The sequence below is a fragment of the Pseudoliparis swirei genome, chromosome 21 (genome assembly GCF_029220125.1).
Source record: "Pseudoliparis swirei isolate HS2019 ecotype Mariana Trench chromosome 21, NWPU_hadal_v1, whole genome shotgun sequence".
NCBI lineage: Eukaryota > Metazoa > Chordata > Actinopteri > Perciformes > Liparidae > Pseudoliparis > Pseudoliparis swirei.
The window spans coordinates 8,470,037-8,490,998 of NC_079408.1; the positions used below are offsets into that span (position 1 = coordinate 8,470,037).

At 43.7% G+C, this 20,962-nt stretch overlaps 1 protein-coding gene across 5 annotated transcripts in view; it reads left to right on the forward strand.

The window, feature by feature from the left end:
• LOC130211602 (ADAMTS-like protein 1) overlaps positions 1-20,962 on the forward strand; it is an 86,996-nt gene that overhangs the window by 46,641 nt on the left and 19,393 nt on the right. For 4 of the 5 annotated variants that reach the window (XR_008835106.1, XM_056442453.1, XM_056442454.1 and 1 more), the window contains exons 3-6: positions 13,727-13,854; positions 18,682-18,727; positions 19,027-19,263; positions 20,523-20,649. Coding sequence is in view for 4 of the 5 variants with exons in the window: in XM_056442453.1 (XP_056298428.1) it covers positions 13,727-13,854; positions 18,682-18,727; positions 19,027-19,263; positions 20,523-20,649 (538 nt within the window). In the remaining variant the exon portion in view is untranslated. Of the gene's footprint in view, positions 1-10,666; positions 10,759-13,726; positions 13,855-18,681; positions 18,728-19,026; positions 19,264-20,522; positions 20,650-20,962 lie in introns of those variants that run through there. The other variant, XM_056442455.1, reaches the window with a different exon arrangement.

The window sequence follows — 20,962 nt, forward strand, 5'->3', positions numbered from 1 at the left end:
AGGTGTTCAGCAGTCGGTGCGCTCTCCGTTTTCTCTCTGATAATTGATTGGTAGCTCTTTGAGGAATTGTATCGGCACACATTTTACACAGCGTTCTCCTGTGTCCGTTTCCCTTTCGTAGCGTTTGAAATAAACAAGGTATCAGAAAGCAAATCTCACCCGTGGGAAATCAAAATGAATTAGTTTCAGGTCAAGATAGAAACAAACAACGCCGGGTGTTATTATGGGAAGCGTGCTCGTGGACTCTCTTCCCCTTTGCACTCCTCTCCTGCCGTTCAGCTTCACCATCCGAGCGGCAGAACGCCTTCGTAGTGGGGAGTTCACGACAGTAGCATATTTAGACAGCTGTAAGCTCAAAAGCTCCTGTGCATACAGGGTAGAGGGTTTTTTATGTGGGAGCGGGAGGGATGGGGCCGCACTGATCCATCGCAGCTTTCTTCCTGTGCGGTTACTCTTCAGTCACGCATCCAAAGGTTTCCTCTCCCCCTCCATCACCTGGGCAAGCTTTGACTTGACACTAAACTTTTGGAGAGCACACACGAGGTTTTCTTTTCACGAGCGTGCGTTTGCCACTTTTTGTTTCGTAAACTGTGAAAGAGAAACTAGATGTGATTTCCATGTTTCAACAGAACTATAAAAGGAACAGAGCCCGAGGCGTGAGTTTTGCAATATAAACTTTTCTCAAAGTGTATTTAAGGGCATGATGTATTACTTGGCATGTGAACATACGTAGTCTCGATATCACTCACACACACACACACTTTCTCTCTGTCTCTCTCGCTCTCACTCACACACACAAACGTATTACCCACAATACACTCGGACACACAGCTTCAGGATCCCATGATGTGCAGCAACCTAAAGTCCTGTAACACCCTTTTATTTTATATCATTTGATCACCCGATGCAATCGCTACCGTAAGGTTTGAAGACGGAGACGTGGACTTGTTTTTGTTATTGAGTCGTCAAGGCCATCTGTGCTGTACAGGACCGCCATGTCGGCTGCCTCGTAAAGCTGCTTCCTAAACAGTAGTTTTAAACATGCATCAACTGATTTTAACACAAAATTGACATTGACATGTTACAAACATGAATCTATTTCCACGTGCAGTGGCTATAGAGCAAGGTTATACTTAATTTGGAGTCGTGTTTCCAGTCACCTGAGTCCAATTTCCACTCTCCTTTTAGCTCCTGGTCTCCATGCGACCCTTTTAGCTGATAAATGTTGCCACATGTTCACCAGCTCGTCGCTAACTTTGACTGTCTACCGTTAAGTGGCGGGCAGGGATGTCCACACGTCAACCTCGTGGTTGAAACACCGATGATGTCAATAACGTGGGAATACTCACAAATTAATCAGATAATTGTGTCAGACATGGTAAATGTACTTGTTTAGCGCTTTTAATACCACATGACATCATTCACCCATTCTCACCCATATTGACTATATATACACTGATGGGAGGAGCCACCTGCCCATCAGGACTAACATTAACACACATTCACACACACCATATAGGCACAGCGACGGGAGCAAATTTGGGGTCAAGCGTCTTGCCCGAGGACACATCGACATGGGCCAGCGGAGCCGGGCATCGAACCGCCGACCCTCTGATCGAAGGACGCGGCGTTCCCCACGCAGCACTCATTTTGTTAGCCGTTCAGTTGGCCGGGATGGCGCTCCTGTTTCGCCTCCGGTTACATACGGAGCAGTGATGTCAGCTGTTTTCGTTAGCCATTATCTTGTGGTCACACTTCTTGGATTCCTGGGAGTTAGTTGAAACTTGGCTTTGCGTCGCTGCATCAGCCTCGTGTCTTGTTTTTTGTTCCACGGCAAAGAGCGGAGCTTTAAAGCTCCTCTTCGCTGTCGGGCAGGAGTGTTTGAGTCGTGTTTATTTTGAGGCTTCGCTGAATAACCGTAATGTGTGTCCCGTGGGCCATATTTCCTTGTTGACCTTCTAGTAGGCGCCTTGTGTTTGTTATGCGAGTGGTTTTTGGAAAAGAAGGGCAGCGCGAGTGCTCTTTTCCATATAGATCCGCAATCTGCTCAATAGGTTCCGACAGGCCGAGCTGAACCACTATCCAGTACATTTTACCCAAGACGGGTGGAAAAAGAAAAGAAGACCCGATGGAATGACGCTGAAAAAGAGAGCGAGGCTTAAAAAGGGAGAAAATACAGACGAAAAGGTAGCGTGGATGGTTCGGATGAGTCACTATGTGCGATTTCTTTTTGAGTACGTCATTCAGGACCCGTCTCTCATTCACTTCCTCGTCTCTCGTGTTCCGTGCATCCGAAAAGGAGCGCCGAAGGCGGCGTGACGCATCCATCGCAACTTCACACATTCTAAACGTAAAGATGACGTCATCCTCCCCGCGCGCCTTTCCGAAATTCGGTTGCATCTGCGATGCGCCTCCTCGGCTGATTACAGAAGCACATGGGCGAGGAATGCATCAGTGTGGCCGGCTGATGGATGGTTTCCTCTCTGCTGCAGGACGAAGCCCAGTGCATGTGCCGAAGTGTGGCTGCTTGGAGGAGCTGTCGGCACTCCCAGCACCCGTGGCAAGTTATGGACAAGGAGCATACGGATTTATGTCCAAGTGTTTATAAGCTTGTGTGTTAATTACATTGTGAAGAAAATGAACCTGGGTATTTTCAGAAACTGCTTCTCATTTATTGTGAGAGGAAAGAGTGTGTAGCAACTGATCTCACCACTGCTGGATTGTGCAGATGTTTCATATCAGGCTGGATCAAACACTAATCTTCTCCTGCTCACTAGAGTTGATTATAAACCATGCAGATGTGTTCCTGGCTGTGCTTTCATAACTCATCATTGTACAATGTATGAAACTCTTAATTGGCCCTCTCCCATCACAAGATGGCAACATTTCAATTAAAATCTCTATTTAAAAGAGTTTATGGTTTGTTTCTTCTCTCCGTGTAAAGCTCCCTTTGATTGTAATAATGTACCATTAGATATTCAATCCATATCATCAACCCTCTTGTTAAAGAATGCACTGTCTTCGGATTATTGGATCAGTTGTACATATCCATAATAACTATGTTTCATAACTTCATTACTCACAGGCATTAAAACTTTTTTTTATAAGTATAAATTAATGATACATTTTCATGCACTGCTTGGAGTACAATTTCCATAATTATTTATTTTGTCACATTAGATTTGGTATCGCTCAATTATTTCCAATGCATGCGGTACAATAGCGTTTTGTGCTTGATGATCAGGTTCATTCAAATCTTCTGGTTGTACGACAACATTTGCAAACATGTAAAGAAGGTATTCAAGTGTTTTGATGTGCAACAGTATTCAGATGTCTTAATAAGATATGTGCACATATCAGGGCACACTTTTTTTCCTCAGACTTGTGTTACTTCAGTGTCACATACAGTGTGGGAACTTTAAGTGCTGAGTTTCACACCCATTTTTCGGCTTTGAGTCTTTACTCCGACATTCGCAAAAGACTCTTTCATTGACAGTTTTACACAATTTCAAATCTGCTCCTCACAAACGTATTTTTTAAGTCATTGTCGTTGATCAACAAAGCGTGATGTGCAGTAGAACTACGTCTTTGAACATGCAGTGATCAGGACGATCAGAACAGACTGATGGTCAAAGACAGTTTTCTCTCATTTTTAACTGGCCAGTTTGTATTTTAACAGTAAAAATAAAAGCCAACATGTTTATGCCTGGGATGAGCCTTCATCAGGAAATGATTAAGTGATTAAGAAATGTAACCCAATAGCATTTGTATAAGAGATTCAGTGGATGTCTCTGTTTCTCAAAGGGAATTGGAACAATGTGCTCGAGGTGTCATCCTTTTTCTTTAATCGTTTCCATATTTGTAGGTCATGCATAGGTCATAACAAGGAACCGAAGTGCACCCGCCCCTTTGCTCCGCTCGTTATTGCATCATTATTCAGATATCAGAGGATGCTCCAAGGGTTATAGCCTCCTTGACCACCTTTATCATATTACCATCCCTTTCTCTGATGTTACCAGAGCCAAAGACAACACATAATACATTATCGACAATGAAAGACACATGTTTTTGATGCGACTCAATTTTGGGGTTAAAAAACGAAACCGTAGCTGCACAAACAGGAGATCAGACACGTCTTTCTCCGTGGCAAAAAAAAATCCTCAACTCTCTTCAAGTGTAAATACACAATTGCACATCACGAATAATAAGCAGCCGACACAAACCAGGTGCCTTGTTTTATTTGGAGTTGCTGCTCGGTGTCTCTGCTCTGAAAATGGAACTGTTGTCTCCTTTCCCAATTATGGACGAGGTTAACAAGAGGACCTGTTTCATGTCTGCAGATCCAGAAGGGGCGTTTTACAGCTTTGAACCTCGGTTCTCTTGACTCTCCTCGCATGTATGCAGTAATTAGTAAAGTCTCTCCACATTATGATATAATCTCCAATTAGCTGTTTCAAGTCGATAATTACAACATCCCCCGTGTTTTGGAGTATTTATTATACATCTAGGTTTTCCATTTTAACCATTTAATCATTTCCCCTTTCTCCTTTCTATCTTTTCTAACTTTCTGTGGATCCTGACATGACCGTGGATGTCATATTTACATTTCCGCAATCCAGACGGAGCCTATTGCAGCCAAATATCTTCGGTTTCACGGCGTTGATTACCGCACATGGCTGCAATATTTATTCATCATGGCACACAATTTCCCACACAGCCTTCTGAACAAGCTGTCCGGGGTTTAACATGTCAAAAGTCCTTGAAACTACTTCTAAACTACCATGGAAAGCAAACTTAGTGCTCCTTTTCTTTAAGTAGAACCATAAATTCATGTTCAGAGGAGCCAGAGAGCTTTTTTAAACTGTTGTATTGTGTATTGTATTGTACACACACAACAAATCATATGTATTTGTTGTTGCCCATATGTGTGTTTGTTCAGGAAAGAATAACACAATGTCGATAAATAATAAAGGACCCAAAAAACGCACCCTGTGCTTTTGGTTCTAACCGCTGCGGCCACTGACTTGTAGCATGATGTCACCAGATAGAAGCGCAGTTCAAGAGCACACTAGTAACTTTAGAGTAATTTATGTTGACATGCATGAGGAAACCAACACAAGTTAGTCACTCAGACAGGAAGGAGTTTTAGGGGGAAAGAGATGACATGTCCAGGGTGCGTGTCAGATGTGAACAGCCCCAGATGGAGCAGTGATGTCTTCGGGTCTGTTTCGCACGACCAGGAGAGAGAGAGGCCGCGCAGGCATGTTGTTCGTTCAGCTGTGTTGACGATGGAAAAGAAGTAACACATGTTCAGTTATTTTAATAGATAATCTAATATCTGGTGCTGGCACGTTTTATGGGAAGTCAATCGGCAGAAATTCAGAATCCATGTTTAATTTATAGTTGGACACTATGTGATTTTTGTAAATTTGGGGATTAAAAAAAAAAGATTTAGGAAAGTTAAAGCTGCATTCGTATTCGTTTGTCCTCATGAGGGCAGCGCAACCAACTAGAGTACATGCTATCATCTTTTTTGTAGTTCTGGTGTTATATTGTTATCTCTAACATAGTAGCAAACAGCTATTTAAAGTCACCGCAGACTGTTAGCTGCCTTTCATTTGGAGATGTATTTCTTGAGATTATTAGCCCGGCGTTGGTCTTCACCAACTCCTGAGGGGAATATTTGTTCGTTAGCTCCTCAGCTTTTACTCGCTACTTGCCAACTGTTGGCCACGACGAGGCAATTGACTGAAGGTTGTTTATAGCATGGTGATAATGATCTGTTGGTTGATCACTCCGAGCCACCCCTCTTGACCAAAAAATGAGTCATGTACTTTAAAGTCAGCGGGTTTTATTGATTTGCGTTTTTAGAAAAGGAAGTGCGGAGTCAGAAGACTGTCGTGAAAGGCTATACAATCCAGATGACATGGCAATATGGTCTCCATTGGGAAACACAGGGGATCAGTCAAGCTTGATGCCGGCTAGGAGTCCATAAATAAGCCGTGGTGCTTAGTGTCTGCCCAGATCTGGACGCAGGTCCCACGCTCCCCATTTCCCTCCAGCCCACCTTGGCGGGCCGGTTGAGTCAACTCCAGCGACTTGAAAATAGCTAATTTATACCCGTCCCCACCTGTCAAACCCTCTTTAAAACGCCACAGTGTCCGTGGCTGGGTTAAAGAGAGGGGCATTAGTGGGGGACTGTCGGTGAAGTGGGACCCTGAGGGAGTTACCTTTTTGATCACTAGAAAGCTGCTAAAACATATGAGCTCTCCTGGATGTGCGAATGGGAAAAGCTTGGTGCTGAGAACCTATGGACGCCGTAGCAGGAAGCAGTAAATGTCACTGCTAATTCTTAGTTATGTGCCCCATTCCTCCTCTGCGTTGTGGGAGTTTAACAGGCTTGCTCAGGTGGGATCAGATTGTGGTTACTGGCTTATTCAAAATGTCACTATAAATGTACAGTAAATGATAGAAAATATATATTGAAGGTATATTTTCTGTTAACTTTTGGATTAAGCAGATGTGTCTCTTATTACCCTCTTGCTGAGAAAGAAATCACTCATTCCTATGAGCCAATTGATTTACAATATACAGTCGATCAGTTGGTCCTCCACGGAAACATCAAGTGGAGGAGGATTTCAATGAATTCTGTACAGTTGACATGCATTTAGTCAAAAGGTACCAACATGCTGTATTACTGGACACCCTTGCATAATGATGTTGTTGCTTTAGATTCTCCAACCTGATAAAGGAAGCAGATGGGTTATAGCTCATACAAAACTCTGTTCAAAACATAATTTAGAGATGGATTCAATTGATTTACAACATACTAATGCCATTGTCAACCTGGCTGTATATAATGTGTCCCGTTTAAATAGCAGTCGTAAGATATATTCACCATTTTAAATGTTGAAACTACCATCTGGGAGCCATCCAATACAACGTCGCCGGATTTTCCGAGCCTATACGCAAGCGGACAAGATCCCTACCATGCAGCTGCTATTGTGAGAAACAAATCATTTTGTTTTCATTCATGCTGTAAAAGGTTGTGGGACCAGTATCCAGGCAGAACAAATGCCTTCCTCTGCGGGGCCACAGGGAGTAACAGTCAGAAGGTCTGGAGAGATCGGTCCGTTAAAGGCCAAGTTTGTCGTTCCCTCGAGCGCATTATGTATCCCTAGAATGACCTTGCTTGCAGCGCTGTTCCTCCTTCCCCCTCGGCCATGATACAGAATCCTCAGAAGATGTGTTTATGGCTCCTTAAATCTGTCATCTTCAGATTACCACCAAATACTGAAACCAAATATTGCTCACATCACTTGTAGTGATATCACCGCGCTCCACATCAAGTCCTAAATAATCGTAAATAATCGCGATCAAGCAGTCCGTAAAAAAGAAAAAAGGAAGAAACGCCCTAATGCGAATCATTATCGACAAAGAAGAATAAATCTATATTTAGGGAGTATTTTTAAAGCAGATGTTTTATCTGTGCTACTGCTTACTTTGAGTTGCTTTTGCAGCTCACCTCCCATCTGGCTTAAATTGGATTTATCTGATTGTCAGGGAATTACATCTTTATTTTAATCCTCTGGTTTGGGGGGGATGGGGAAGTGTGGTTGACTTTCAGCTGCAAGTCGTAAAATCGCTGTCCTGGTAAAACATTTTATACTGTGGCCCAGAAAGCCTTTTAAACAATGGCTTTGGTGTAAATCATGCCTGGAGCACATACGCCGTTGGTGAGGGTGGTGGGAGGCTACACCATTTGTCCCAGCTGAACCGTTTAATTCTCCTCGGGGGAGTCGAGGGTTTGGGTTGAGTGTAACTTAATGTGGATTCCTGGGAACTTTAGCTTCATTTGTCTCTTTCGGGGAACTCTGGGATTGTTAACTCAAGTCATCCCCATGATATCGCAATCTTTTAATTTGACTCTTCATTCCTTCACATAGGAGAGGAAAGGATCCGTTGAACTTCTGCCTATAAAAATCATTGCCTGTTTATATTATATGTTATAATGCACGAGAGACCTCTTCTAGCGTATTTCTACCCCACTGTGAGTGAGCAATGTTGGTAAGATGACGACATGACAGTCAGATGGGCCAAGAAACATGAGCAGCCGGTCAAATATGAAGGTTTTACAGTTCCAGTAACTTATCGCTGTGATAGAAACGTAATCAAAGCGAACGTAACCTTTAACATATTTAACTTTTTTTTTTCTTCAATAAAAACATTACAATGTATGTATTACAGCTGTTTTATGACCTCCAATTATTTAATGTGTCACTCTGAGAAAGACTTTCATTGGCTCTGTTCGGTGTCTGCGGAGGAATCTCGTAAAAACACGACCAACATCATTTTCAATTATCAGCTAATATTAAAATGTACCCATTATTACTTTTTTTTAAACAGTAAAATCATGTAAAACAACATTCAAAAGTGGTCAACTGAAGAAAAAAAATGCTAGCGGGGTTAGCCCACTCGCACTAGTGCTACCTCGGCTCCCTCACGATGTCACGCAACCTTTGCCTCAGGTTCAATTCCCCACTAGAGAGTCTTTGGAAGCTTTATTGGCCTGTTGGACTTTGTTGAAGTGATTTTCCCATGTTCCCAGATTGCAGCGATTACTTAAGGGAGTACAATGTTATCATATCCGATTGAAACGATGGCCACCTCTCCACAAACAGTGTGTGAGAGCGTCTCATCTGGACAATCAGATCTCCTGAACCACCCGCATGCTTCTCTCGTGCAACCGAATACTCACGCCTGCCCGTGTGTAAAATAACAATGCACTAAATCGGGGTTTTTTCTCACCTCGTCGTCTCCATTGATTATTGTTTAAACTGTGAGGAGACACCTCCAGCAATGTTGTGGTAGAGAACTGGCTCCAAGTTGGTGTCAGTCAAACACTTTAATTTCCTCCTCGGGTGTTTGGTTTGAAACTCTGGGCACATCATCGATGCCACGGTTTATTTTTCTGTAGTCACACATTTGCAAATCTGAGAAGGGTTTCTTCTGAAAGCAAATATGAGAAGGTTATGGATTAAGGGTGCAAGGAGATATGATTTCTGTGTAGACCCTATGAAAACGGGCACCGGTGTTAAGTGTGTGTGTGTGTGTGTGTATTCCCCAATTTGCAGAATGTAAAGCCATCCCCATCGACCAAGTCCCATACTGTTAGTACAAAGTTAAGACTTCAAGACTGGTTTGCTGTGTTGAAGTGAAAATGTGTGTGTGTGTGTGTGTGTGTGTGTATACTGGTGAAGTGTCGAGAACATCCGCTCCGATGTTGTGATTAGGTTTGCTGACTATTTGCTCTCGAGGGCTGCACATTTCTCGCGGCCTTAAATTGATTCCAATTATGTGGTTTTTGATTCGCCGCTTGATTGGAGGAGCATTTGAAACCTTGATTCGAAGGGCACAGGGTTTTTATTGTCTTTGGAACCTCACGGTTGAATTCCTCCATGATAGCCCGCTACCTTGTCACATCAAGGTTGCACCTTTGGGGGTTGGCATCGACGGCAACTGCTCTATATGTTTTTTAACTTTCTCTTTCAGCCTTTTTTTGTTTTTGCGCCTCGCCATTTGGAAAGGCACAACTGGAAAGTTACTCAGCGTATCGTATATATTCCCTCTGCGCCAAGAGCTGTCCATCTTGCTTTTCTCTATAACCAGAGGTATTGTCCCTCCAGGGGACACCTGGCTTGTTCCCCACCTCCACAGTGCAAATGTTCACCGGCTATGACTGCCAGATGTTATGAAAGGCTCTATTGAAGTAGACCTCTGGCTCATAAAGAAATAGAAAAAAAGTCACCATGGCTGAGAAGTCTCTCCGATAGCTTCAGTGACCGGACTCTGTCATCTGATTTACATGCAACGACTTGGAAAGCAAAACATGAGGCAGAAATGTTCCTAAACATGTCGTGGGAGATGTGTTAAGGTGTGTGTGTGTGTGTGTTTGGAGTCAGCATAAATGTATACATTTAAGTCTTTCTTCTCAAGATAATCATAGAACGACATCGTCAAACCCACGCCCCAAAACGCGCTTGCAGATCATCTTGCTCTGCGTGACTGAGATTTTTTTGGACATTTCCAAAAACACAGTGCCGACAGTAGACTGAGCAACGGCGTCCAGAACTAAAAAGAAATGAGAAACAGCGGCATGAGCGCAATAAAATGAGAGAAAGGCAAGCAGGGAGGGGAAAAAAGGGATCCAAGAGGAAGAAATCTGAGATATCAGACAAAGAAATGGAAAGAATCAAAAGGTTGGTTATTCAATTGTTGTCTGTCTGCCATTATTCTGACTCCATGGCGCGCGGAGCCACACACACACACACACACACACACACACACACACACACACACACACACACACACACACACACACACACACACACACACACGTGTGAAGTTGTGAACTTGCAGCTGGCCCAGTTCCTTGTTTGAACGAGCACGCTTGACTGAGGCCCATTTATTGATTGGCTAGTGTGCCAGACCTGAACGACTCGTAGGGTCTCCCCCCCGATTACTCCCCCCACATGCACGCACACCCCGAGTCCTCCTTCCCTCCCCTTATTCCTGAGGAAGAACAGGAGCAAGTCAGAGAGGAAACGGCAGGCAGACGTACAGGAGGAGGGCATCACACACGTCTACATTCAAACTAAAACACACTCACAACTGGAGTGAGTGACTCGCGCTCTCTGAGAAGGCATGGAGCAAGACATTTTCTCTTGCAAGCTCCTGGTGACAGCTCTTCTCATCCTGGTACTGTAGTGTTTGCTTTTTTTTCTAAATGTTCATTGAACTCTTTTAAATAGACGTTTTCTGATATGTGTGTCTTTGAAGCCCGTTAAGTCTTCTCACGTAAAGCAACGCATTCGGAAAGCGCGTGTTCTACTAGATTGCTGTGTGTGTGCATGCATTCTATATCTGCGGTAGCAATGCACCCTTCAGATCCTCTCGGCAGCGTCTTTAACGAGGCAGCGAGCGTGACCCGACGCGTCTTATTTTCTCCGGCTGCTTAAAAGTCCTCACGCCTCCTCTGTGTTTTCAAACCGAGGCACGGCAGTTGACTTGCCATGCTGTTTATCCGAGGTTACTCCTCCCCGTTTCTGTACACTAGAGCGACTGCTTTTCTTGCGGCATGGCGGTAAGTACAGTGCCGTGCAGCGCGGATCAGACGACAAGGGATTCAACAGATGTGCAAATATCGTATGTCTTGCCGACTGAAATAAGCCATCGTATGCTTATTGACACAGTCTGTGAAAGAGGAACCAGAGTCTGGTTTCTTTCCCCTGTCGAGGAGTTTTCCATCTTCAAGGGAAAATGCCCTAAGTCGCAGCTGCTGACAGGTGACTTAAATAGAATCTGTCCATCAGAATAACAGAATATAGAGATCACTCGTCTTTTATCGTGTGCTCCTTTTCTCTCCTCCACTCGATGTGAAAACATTAAATGGGTGACAGCCACAGGGGCGTTGTGGTCATTCGATTCGCTCACTTTTTCTCGGCCGTGAAAGAGCCAGAGCGTGTCCGAACGCTTTGTTGTGTAAATTGGTGCAACTAAAACCCTGGAGGGATCCGAGCGGGAGAGGCGGGACGTGCAGTGATGGAGGGCTCCAAATAGATATACGAGCCTTTGGATGATTGGATCCAAATCCCAGCAGGACGGCCGTCCGACTTGCGGAGCCTTGTGTTCCTCCGCCTCCACAGAGGACAATGGCGGCACAGCCAGCCAAACAACCTCCTCATCTCCATTCCTCCGGCCCTCCGTCCACCTCCTCTTTCTTCCCCAGCCTCGTTTTGCCTCCGGCTCTCTTGGCTTTGCAACACACAGCTCCCAGCCGTAATTGAGTGTAAAATTCACTGATTGCTTTTCAAAGGAGAATTGAGGTGGTGTGCTAAGCGGCTGCCCAGAGCACAGCCTGTGTTTATTTACTGTGGATCCAAACATTGGAAGAGTTGGCCCGCGCAGAAAGTGGTGCCATTGTCGATATGTTTGGCCGCATGCTCCATTGGCTGCGTGTTTAGGTCTCGCCGTTCCCCTCTGCTGTTCCTCAGGCGTCATCAGCACCGACAGCCATTTATATCAGTCCCCACGCACCTTTAATAGTGTGAGCCCGCCACCCGGCTCCACAGCATGGCTTCTTTTGCTACCGCGACCCAAAGAAAATAATCACGGCAGTGTTATAACCTCGTATCTACTTTCCTCTGCGAGATCCATTCATGTTTGCAGACGAGGCACAACGCCACGCTGTTGGGGGGGAAAAGGGGGCCGAACAGGTCAAAATAACTTGGCGTAATCTGAGTTTTTCCTCTCGAATCTCAAGACATTCACTGTAAACCGTTTGTCGGCTCACTGGGCATAACGAGCAGGTGTTACACCGAACGTTCGCATAGTTCCTGCTTTATTCAGTGTGTTCGGGGACAGGGGGCTTGTTGTGCCTCACATTTCAATCCTAATCTGCAGGATTTGGGATTTCTAAATCAAAAGCTCTGCGGGATGTTCCAGCTCAAGCGGCCGTTTGTGGTGGCGTAAAGACCCCGTGGTGGGAGGCTGTCGACAGCCCACTAAAGCTGCATATCTGCAATCTTCAAATATTATTTCATGCTTCACAAACACCAGAAAGTCCTCTGGTTTTCTGGTCATTGTGGAAAAATTATAATTTCTTCTCACATCCATCTATTCCTTTTCATTGCCATTAAAGCCTCTGTTGAATGGCATATTATTTTCCCCAGGTTTTCATCCATTCAACAGGTACATTGTACCTGTTGTCTCTGGCTGCTTTTGAGTGGATTAACTCCACAGAGCCAAAGTGTATTCTAGAAAACAAAAGCAATCAATTTTTCTATTTATACAATCTGAGCCGATAGTGTAGCTCTCTACCTTCATGCAGTCAGAGCTGCGGAGTAAAGCCAAGACAAAGAAGTGTAACGCATCAAATGCCAGTGCCAGCCTCACAAATAAACTCCTTGTCTCGGTGAGTCCACCCAGTCAAATATAATCTAAAAATACAAAAGGCCTTGGAGGGCAAAGAGGAATGGAAGTGTAATATAGAGAGGTGAGGAGAACTTTACTTCTTGGCTGTCACTTTACATCTCAGATGCACATTGTCCTTGCAGTCGCAAGATTCATCTTCTCATAATATTGACTTTGGATCACGCAGTAATATCCGTACCTCGATGGCCAAATACAGCAGGATGCAATTAACAGACGCACACACGTGAGGCATGGAGTTTAAGAGAGGACTAACGGTTTATGATCTAAAGATGACTCAGACATTTGAGATATTCAAAGAGTACAAAGTTGAGAGCTTTTGCTTACTTCCCCGTGCCGTCTCTCTCGTCCCGTCACATGCACTTGCGTTTCATTTTTCAGCCGCTCCCGAACTTCAGTTCAGGTTCTCAACTCTCCGTTTTGTCTTTTATTTTTGTGCTCTGCAAAACAATCTATTGAAACAAAAGAGGCCACAAGTCATATGGCTGAGGATTATGCATTCAGGTTGCTCCTATTGCAAAAGGGAGGAGAGCATAAGTCAGTTTTATGATGTTGTAATGTTTGGTTAGGTCTTGGCAGAAATGGAGACAAACGATTTAACATAAAGAAAACGTAGCATTGGTTTGAATGGATGGACTGGAAATTGCGGGTGTGCGTGACAGATCACTCATGTGTACCAACTCCTCACTTCATCCTTCACTTCTGCTCAACTCTCGTCTTCCCTCCCGGTGTGTAGAGCTCGCGGACGGCCCGGTCAGAGGAGGACAGAGACACTCTGTGGGACGCCTGGGGCTCGTGGAGTGAATGCTCCCGGACCTGTGGAGGAGGCGCCTCGTACTCCCTCAGACGATGCCTCAGTTCCAAGTAAGGCCGCCTATCAGCCACTTCTCCCCCTAAAGACGGGTGCTAACTCTGTGTGACGATACGGTGGGCCACACTGTGGGTTCTGCTCATGTTTTTCCACAGTGCAACATACAGTACAACATATTTGAGATGGGGGTGCTGCATGGAAATGATGGCCAAGTTCTGATGCATTTCTTTGAATTCTCAGTGATTCTCCAAAAATGGTAACATTTCTAATTGTCTTCCACAAAAAAATGCTATTATTAAAACCAGAGACGTAGAAAACACATTGACATTTACGAGTGCAGTACTCAAAGAATGACGCGATGTCTTAGACTCATGAGACGCTTAAATTACAGGACAGGAGGATATGCAGTAAATTGAAAATAATTAATTTCAAGATAGAACCTTGCTGACCTTCAGATAAATGGAAACATCACATGGACAATTTATGAGTGTGTGTTCAAACACTATCTGGGGTAATCTCCTCTTTTAAAGATCCAAATCCTGACTGGTGTCGGACTGGTTTCCATTAAAGTGCCATATCATGGCTGTAAGAAGTGTGGGAAGTAGAAAGGGGGTCGGGGCTCTTTTTCTGTTGCTCATGGTCGTTCTGCTAAATAAATCCAGACAGCATCCCTAATAGGGCGAGTAAATCCCACCAAGCCATTCCCATGGGCTGGAATGGAAGTGCTCAAAATTCACGTGAATGTTAAATATCCCTCAGGGGTCAATTCAGATCACTTGCCTATCCACCTCTGAAAACGGTCTAGACGGCTATATGAGCCTGAATAATAGGATTCAGATTTTTGGTAATATCTCTCAACAAATGTAAACATAACAATCGATGTCCCTTAACAAAGTACATGGTCACTTTTAATAACTGCTCTCGGTGATGGACTTTGGGCTCTGCTAGCAATGCACCCACATCGGTTAGATTCCCACTGCTCATCATCTGGGCTTAAGTCTCGGGCGAACTGTAACTTGCACTCTGGACCTCTCGGTCCTTTCATCCTGTTGCCAAAGTCACCCGGTTGGTTAGGCTTCAAGCTAAACCTGTGGGCTTCAAGATTAAAGCTCGAGGCCAAGTGTACCGGGCAAAGTGGTCAATTACAGATGGATTTGAGGAGAAAAATAGGAGAAAGATGGAATGAGAGGGTATGTTTTCCATAGCAATGTTGTCACATTTATAGACTGGGACATAACTGCAGGGTGACTTCACTGCATTCCTCTATTTCACAGTTCCCCGAATGTATTGCGCTCCCACCAAAGGTAGCTAGGAAGCGTGGCTGCCAAAGTCACCTCTGTTTCACTGTATGGGGCTTCGTGGTGGTGGTGGTGGTGGCGAGCCATACGAGCAGCCAGTGAGGTCATAAAACATTACAACTGTCACACTGACAAAACAGGGCAGATCATACATGAGGTCACAATCGAGATTTACTCTGAATAACCATGAATCTGTCTGAAGCCCGGCTGAAACGCACAAGGCTGTCAAACCCTCAAAGTGCCAGACCCCCCCACGTGCTGCACTGTAAACATTGAGGTCTATGGCTTTTTGAGGCGTTCATTTAATGATATCAGCAGCAGGCAATTTCTCTCTGCTTGCCCAGAGTTTTGTGGTCAGGCCCACCTTCGAATGCTACTGACTGTAAAAGCAATTGACTTGTTAAGAGGTGTTTGGGGTTTGAAGCTCCATATGGCTTGTAGGCCCTGTTTTTGTGTGTAGACATACATGCTCAAGTCCAGTCGGGTCTGTTTACAAACGTGTACGTCCTTTGGCGGTAGCAAGAATGTCGGAGGTTCTCTGGGAAACGTCGAGACTCTCCGTCCAACCTCGTCCCACCTCAGCCTGCTGTTGCTTGGGAACGAGAGAGCAGGAGCCTGGAGCCCGGTGGCAGATCAAACGGTGTCATTAAAAAGCGCAGCACAAGGCCCCCTGTGTGTGTGTGTGTGTGTGTGTGTGTGTCTCTCTTTGGAAAGACAGGGCTTGAAACGGGCCTGCAACACCCTTCAAACCACTTAAACACACACACACGGCCATGTTGCTAATACAGAAACGCACAAAAGTTAGACAATCTCCCCAAAGGGCACATGGAGAATACAGACTAAACACAGATCGCCCCGGCCCTCATTAGTCCCTTCACTTGATCACAATCTCCATTATTCAACACAGCATTTGAAGCATGTGTGGACATATGGATTGGGTGTCGTGGCAAGAGAAAGCGCTACTCAATTTTTTACGAGGCTTGTGGTTGGCAGAAACGCGGTGAGTTTTTTCTGTTATTTATTTTTAGAAAAAGAGGCCAGCCTTGACTTCATTTTGATAAAATAAATAATTGAAATAGTCATGAACCCCATTGATAACCTTCCATCATCAGGGAATACAGATAAGCAGTCCAGCACAGAGACGAGGATCAGAAAGTGAAGTGGAGTTGTAAATAACTTCTCGCGGCTGATAAAGATGTTTTTTTATTCTTAATTGGGCCACTGACTTGCTGAAATTACAGGCTGTGCCATTAAATGACTGCGGCATTTTGGAGTTTCGCCAAAGCCACGGCAAAGTTGTGTTTAAAGACGTGGTAGTTAGAAGTGAATTTTCTCCAAGGCAATGACTAATTAAGTGGCTCTCATTAACTTGGGCCTGGCACCTTGATTATGTCTCTTACTCCACGGAATATGGGACCACCCTGTGTCAATGACACCGAGTCCATGTCAGAATCAACAACAAAAATCCAAATTTAGTTTAGATTTAAAAATTCAGAAGTAGTCTGTTCCAATTTTCCTTCCATCTTATCACCTCTTGAGATATGTCAGCTCTACTAAGTCGGTTCATCACTAAGATACGTCCTCTGAGATCCTGGAATTTCCATATGAAATTTTGTCCCAATCCATCTTGTGAATGTGGAGATATTTGACTGGATAAGTGAAAACATTGTTGTGCTGGTGATGCGAGATGAAAATGCAGAGAATTAGAGACCTTAGGATTCATCCTCTGGAAACCATGATCATATGATCCACATTTCATTCAAATCTGGGCCAATAATCGCCGAGACATCTCATTGTGGACTAAACAGTTGGACTGACTGACTAGTCCACAAAGGAACAAAGTAGTCCCCTGTTATGTTCTTTCTCAACTTGATGTACCTTTCTTCGATGGCCTGACTGCTCTCAATTTCCTAAATTGATCAAGAGCAGAGCTCATAGTCAGAGCGTATTTCAGCCATTAACTTCTCCATAATTTAATGTGCCCACTTGCTCAATAATATAACAAAATGTATGGAGCGCTGGTTGCAATTACTTTCAATCCATCAAGAAGAGTGGACGACATGTATATGGACATTATTATTTTAATGCATATCCAATGTTTTATGAAGTTTCATGGTAACAACTGATTTTAGTTCCTGCACGATAGTCGTAACTGATGAGCAAACTCTCTTTACTGTACTGTCTTTTGTGCTTATTTGGCAGTAAAGGGCAGGGTCGTAGTCTGTGAGTTACGTGTTGTGTGCTCTACTGGTTTTTCCCTAACCTACGATGACGCTATGATGCATGTGCAGCCCCAGCCCTACGTCTGCCGCCTTGGGAAATGAAAAGGGAAATTAATTGAATTCACGTTGGCTCTTTTTGGCACATAAAGTCTATATAATATTCGGCCCACTGATCCAGATCTTTGGTACCTGTCTTTCAACTCTTGGTCTTTGAAAGTCTCTTGTTTGGGTTCAAGCCCTATGACCTGTTTGGCTTGGCAGAAGGAACTGTCTGGGTACGTCACAGGGTCTAATGTGCCACGCACTTCACATCCAATCTTTCGGCTCTCTGGAATAATATTGTAAAAGTCCTGAAGCCCGCGTTCATCCGTGAGTTCAAACTCCGCGATGTTGCCTCCAATCATGATTCCAGATAAACTAATGGCCGACGACACTGGAATTCCTCTTAAGTTCCAAAACTCAAAAGAGTATTCTTTGATTAGCTCCTGATGGGGTCTTGAATAATTGGCCTATCATAGCCACCATCAATAGTTTACATCACCCAGCATCAAAGCACAAAGGAATCCTAATTTTCGATAAGTGGTCAGCTCTATAATTGGAGCAAAGACACTGCAGACTGTCAAGTAGAGTCTTGATTCAAACTGCTCCAATCTGTTCAGCAGAGGCAGCTCCAAGGACCCAACCGAGTCTGCTTTACTACTGTACGAGCAGTACTGCTGGTTTGTAAAGCAACGACAACAAACATTAGGAATCACCATGCGAACAAAGTCTGGGAGTGAGACGTCGAAACAGAGACCTTACGAGACTGAGAGAAAACAACAAACCGACAGGCGACACGGGAAAGACTGGCACAATATATAGGAGGAAAAACACAGGTGTACGGCATGAGACAATCAGGGAGACAGGAGTGTCTGAGAGCAGGTGAAGGGAATTAACCAATCAAGGAGACAGACGTGTGGCTGAGGGCAGGTGAAGGGAATGAAACAATCAAGACGGAGACACAGAGGAGGGCGTTACATGATGAGACAGGGGTAAATGTTTTATACCCTTACCGCCGGGCCAAGTTCCTCATTCCCTTTAAAGGTCGGCTATGCTAATTTGAAATCAATCAAGAAGAATAAACACTTTTTCCCCTCATCATGCCCCCCCCCCCGCCCTAAAACCAAACATACGCCCTTGTGTTTATGCCCAATTGTTTGTGTGAATTTTTTTCTTGGATTTGCCCTAAAAATTCTAATCGCTGCTCTGCAATTATAAAAAAAACAATGAGAGTAAATGGTTGGAACACCAGCAACAAGATTGTGGTTTATTTTATCATTCTCCAGCTCACCGACATGTTCATTTTTGTATTCTTCCGCAGGACTTGTGAAGGGCAGAATATCAAATATCGCACATGCAGTAATGTGGTAAGTTCGGCAAGCTCATCTTTATGTAATGGATGTCAGTGGAGCTTTCAATTGTTTTGTTATTTAAATTAAACCGAGCGAATTGTGATTGCAAATTATGTGGTGGAACCGTGCAAATATGACTAACGTTACTAATGTTGCTCAAGAGTAAGTGAGAAGTTGGGGCGGGGGGCACGAGTTCAGCTGGAAATTAATCTGAGGATCACAATGTTCAGTATCAACAAACCCTCCACCGCACAATTTTACGCGTTTTTTGCGTTAATTGTAGAAATATGGCTAAATATTTTTCTGACCCTCAGGATTGCCCTCCAGATGCAGGCGATTTCCGTGCCCAGCAGTGTTCTGCTCATGCAGACGTGCGATACCAGGGTCAGTACCATGAGTGGCTGCCCGTGTACAATGACCCGGACAACCCCTGCGCTCTCAAGTGCAAAGCCAAGGGCTTGGGCCTCGTGGTGGAGCTGGCGCCCAAGGTGCTGGACGGGACTCGCTGTTACACCGAGTCCTTGGACATGTGTATCAGCGGACTCTGCCAGGTAGGAGAAAGAAGAGTTATAGACTTGTTGGCTCAATGTATTATAGACTTCAAAATAGAGAAGTAACTTCCTCTTTTAGCTGTTTTAGTGTTGAGTGTTGGGACATTTACACAATTTTTTTAATCCCAAGACTTCTCAGAGACCAGCCAATTTGATTTCGATCAGTTGTTATTAATGAAATCTGTAATATGTATCCTCCTGATTGTCGTCTTATACCACTGTGTTGAGAGTAGCAACATGCTTAGATTATATTGAATGCAGTTTTTGAGAACTCAAGGTCAAATATGTGAAGTGTCTACTCGGCTAGATAGATTAAAAGCTTTCAATGAAACATAAAAACATCGGATTCTTGCAGAGACTAATCTTTGGATGCATCCAGTTGAATATAGAATATAAATGGCAGCGAATCCCAAAAAGAAAATGCATATTTTCCCCAAAACTGCCAGTGGATCTCCGATTTGAGAAATCATATAAAATATCGACCATATACGCACGTAAAAGGATATTTCTTAAATAGTATACACAACAACAACATATGTGTCCTGGCTCACATGCATTACACTGTATTCAGATTCAAGAGCCAACACGTAAATAATCCAAGCTGATTAAAAAGCTATACACAGAAGATTTAATTTCAATTCTAACGTCATGCCATCTGCTTTACAAATGAAGTCCCAGAGAGAATAATATTTGCGATTGGGTCTTTGACTGACAGTCCAGGAAATACTTTACAATGCACTTTTTTCCGCTTGAATGAAATTACGTCCCGAGGCGTGGTGTGTCTACAAAGACACACGAGGAGTTGAATACACTCTCGGACCGGGCTTGGAATCACACTGCGGTTTTGGTTTTGTCTTACCGACAGGAGTCGCACCAAAGTCCATCAATCAACTACGGATGGTTGCAGATAATGTGTGATTTAAAACAATGGGGAACATTTTTGGAAAATGTTTATAGATCAACTCCCAGGGGATGCTTCATGCAATTTTAGAAATACAAACAATAGATCTGGTATGAATATAGAAGAACCCAAAGGGTTGTTTGGATCATTTTATTAGAACAAGGAAGACATTTTTCTTAAATAATCTCAGTGTTAATGTTCTAAAGAAAACAACACCAGTACTTTTCCAATTCCTGTGTCAAAGAATCTTTGGCACAGCATCTTAATTGGAGTTTATTTTAAAGTTGAAAATGTGAAATCGAGTGATAATGCTTGGGGGATGTGTTTTTATGTGAATGCATTTGTCTATGTATTATAGATTGTAGGATGCGATCATGATTTGGGGAGCACAGCAAAGGAGGACAACTGCGGCGTCTGCAATGGAGATGGCTCATCATGCAGACTGGTGCGGGGACACTACAAATCCCAGCATGCTTCAGGAAAAAGTAAATGCTCTTTAATTTAAGTCTAGTTTGTTAAAACAAATATTCCCTAATATTCCTAGTGCTAAAATCACTGGAGTGCCTTTTAACAGCTAACTTTTTAGGTTGTTAGATATTATGATTATTGTGTTCAAATTGAATTGCAAAATGATTTATATTAATATAAGTTAGAATTACTGTATCGTGTTTTCTTCACTGAGGCAAAAGCAATGTCAATATCATATTAAGCATACAAACTAAACAAACTTGGCAGCATGTAAATTAATACCTCACTTTTCTTACAAATATCTCAAACCAAATGAATACAAATAAGAAT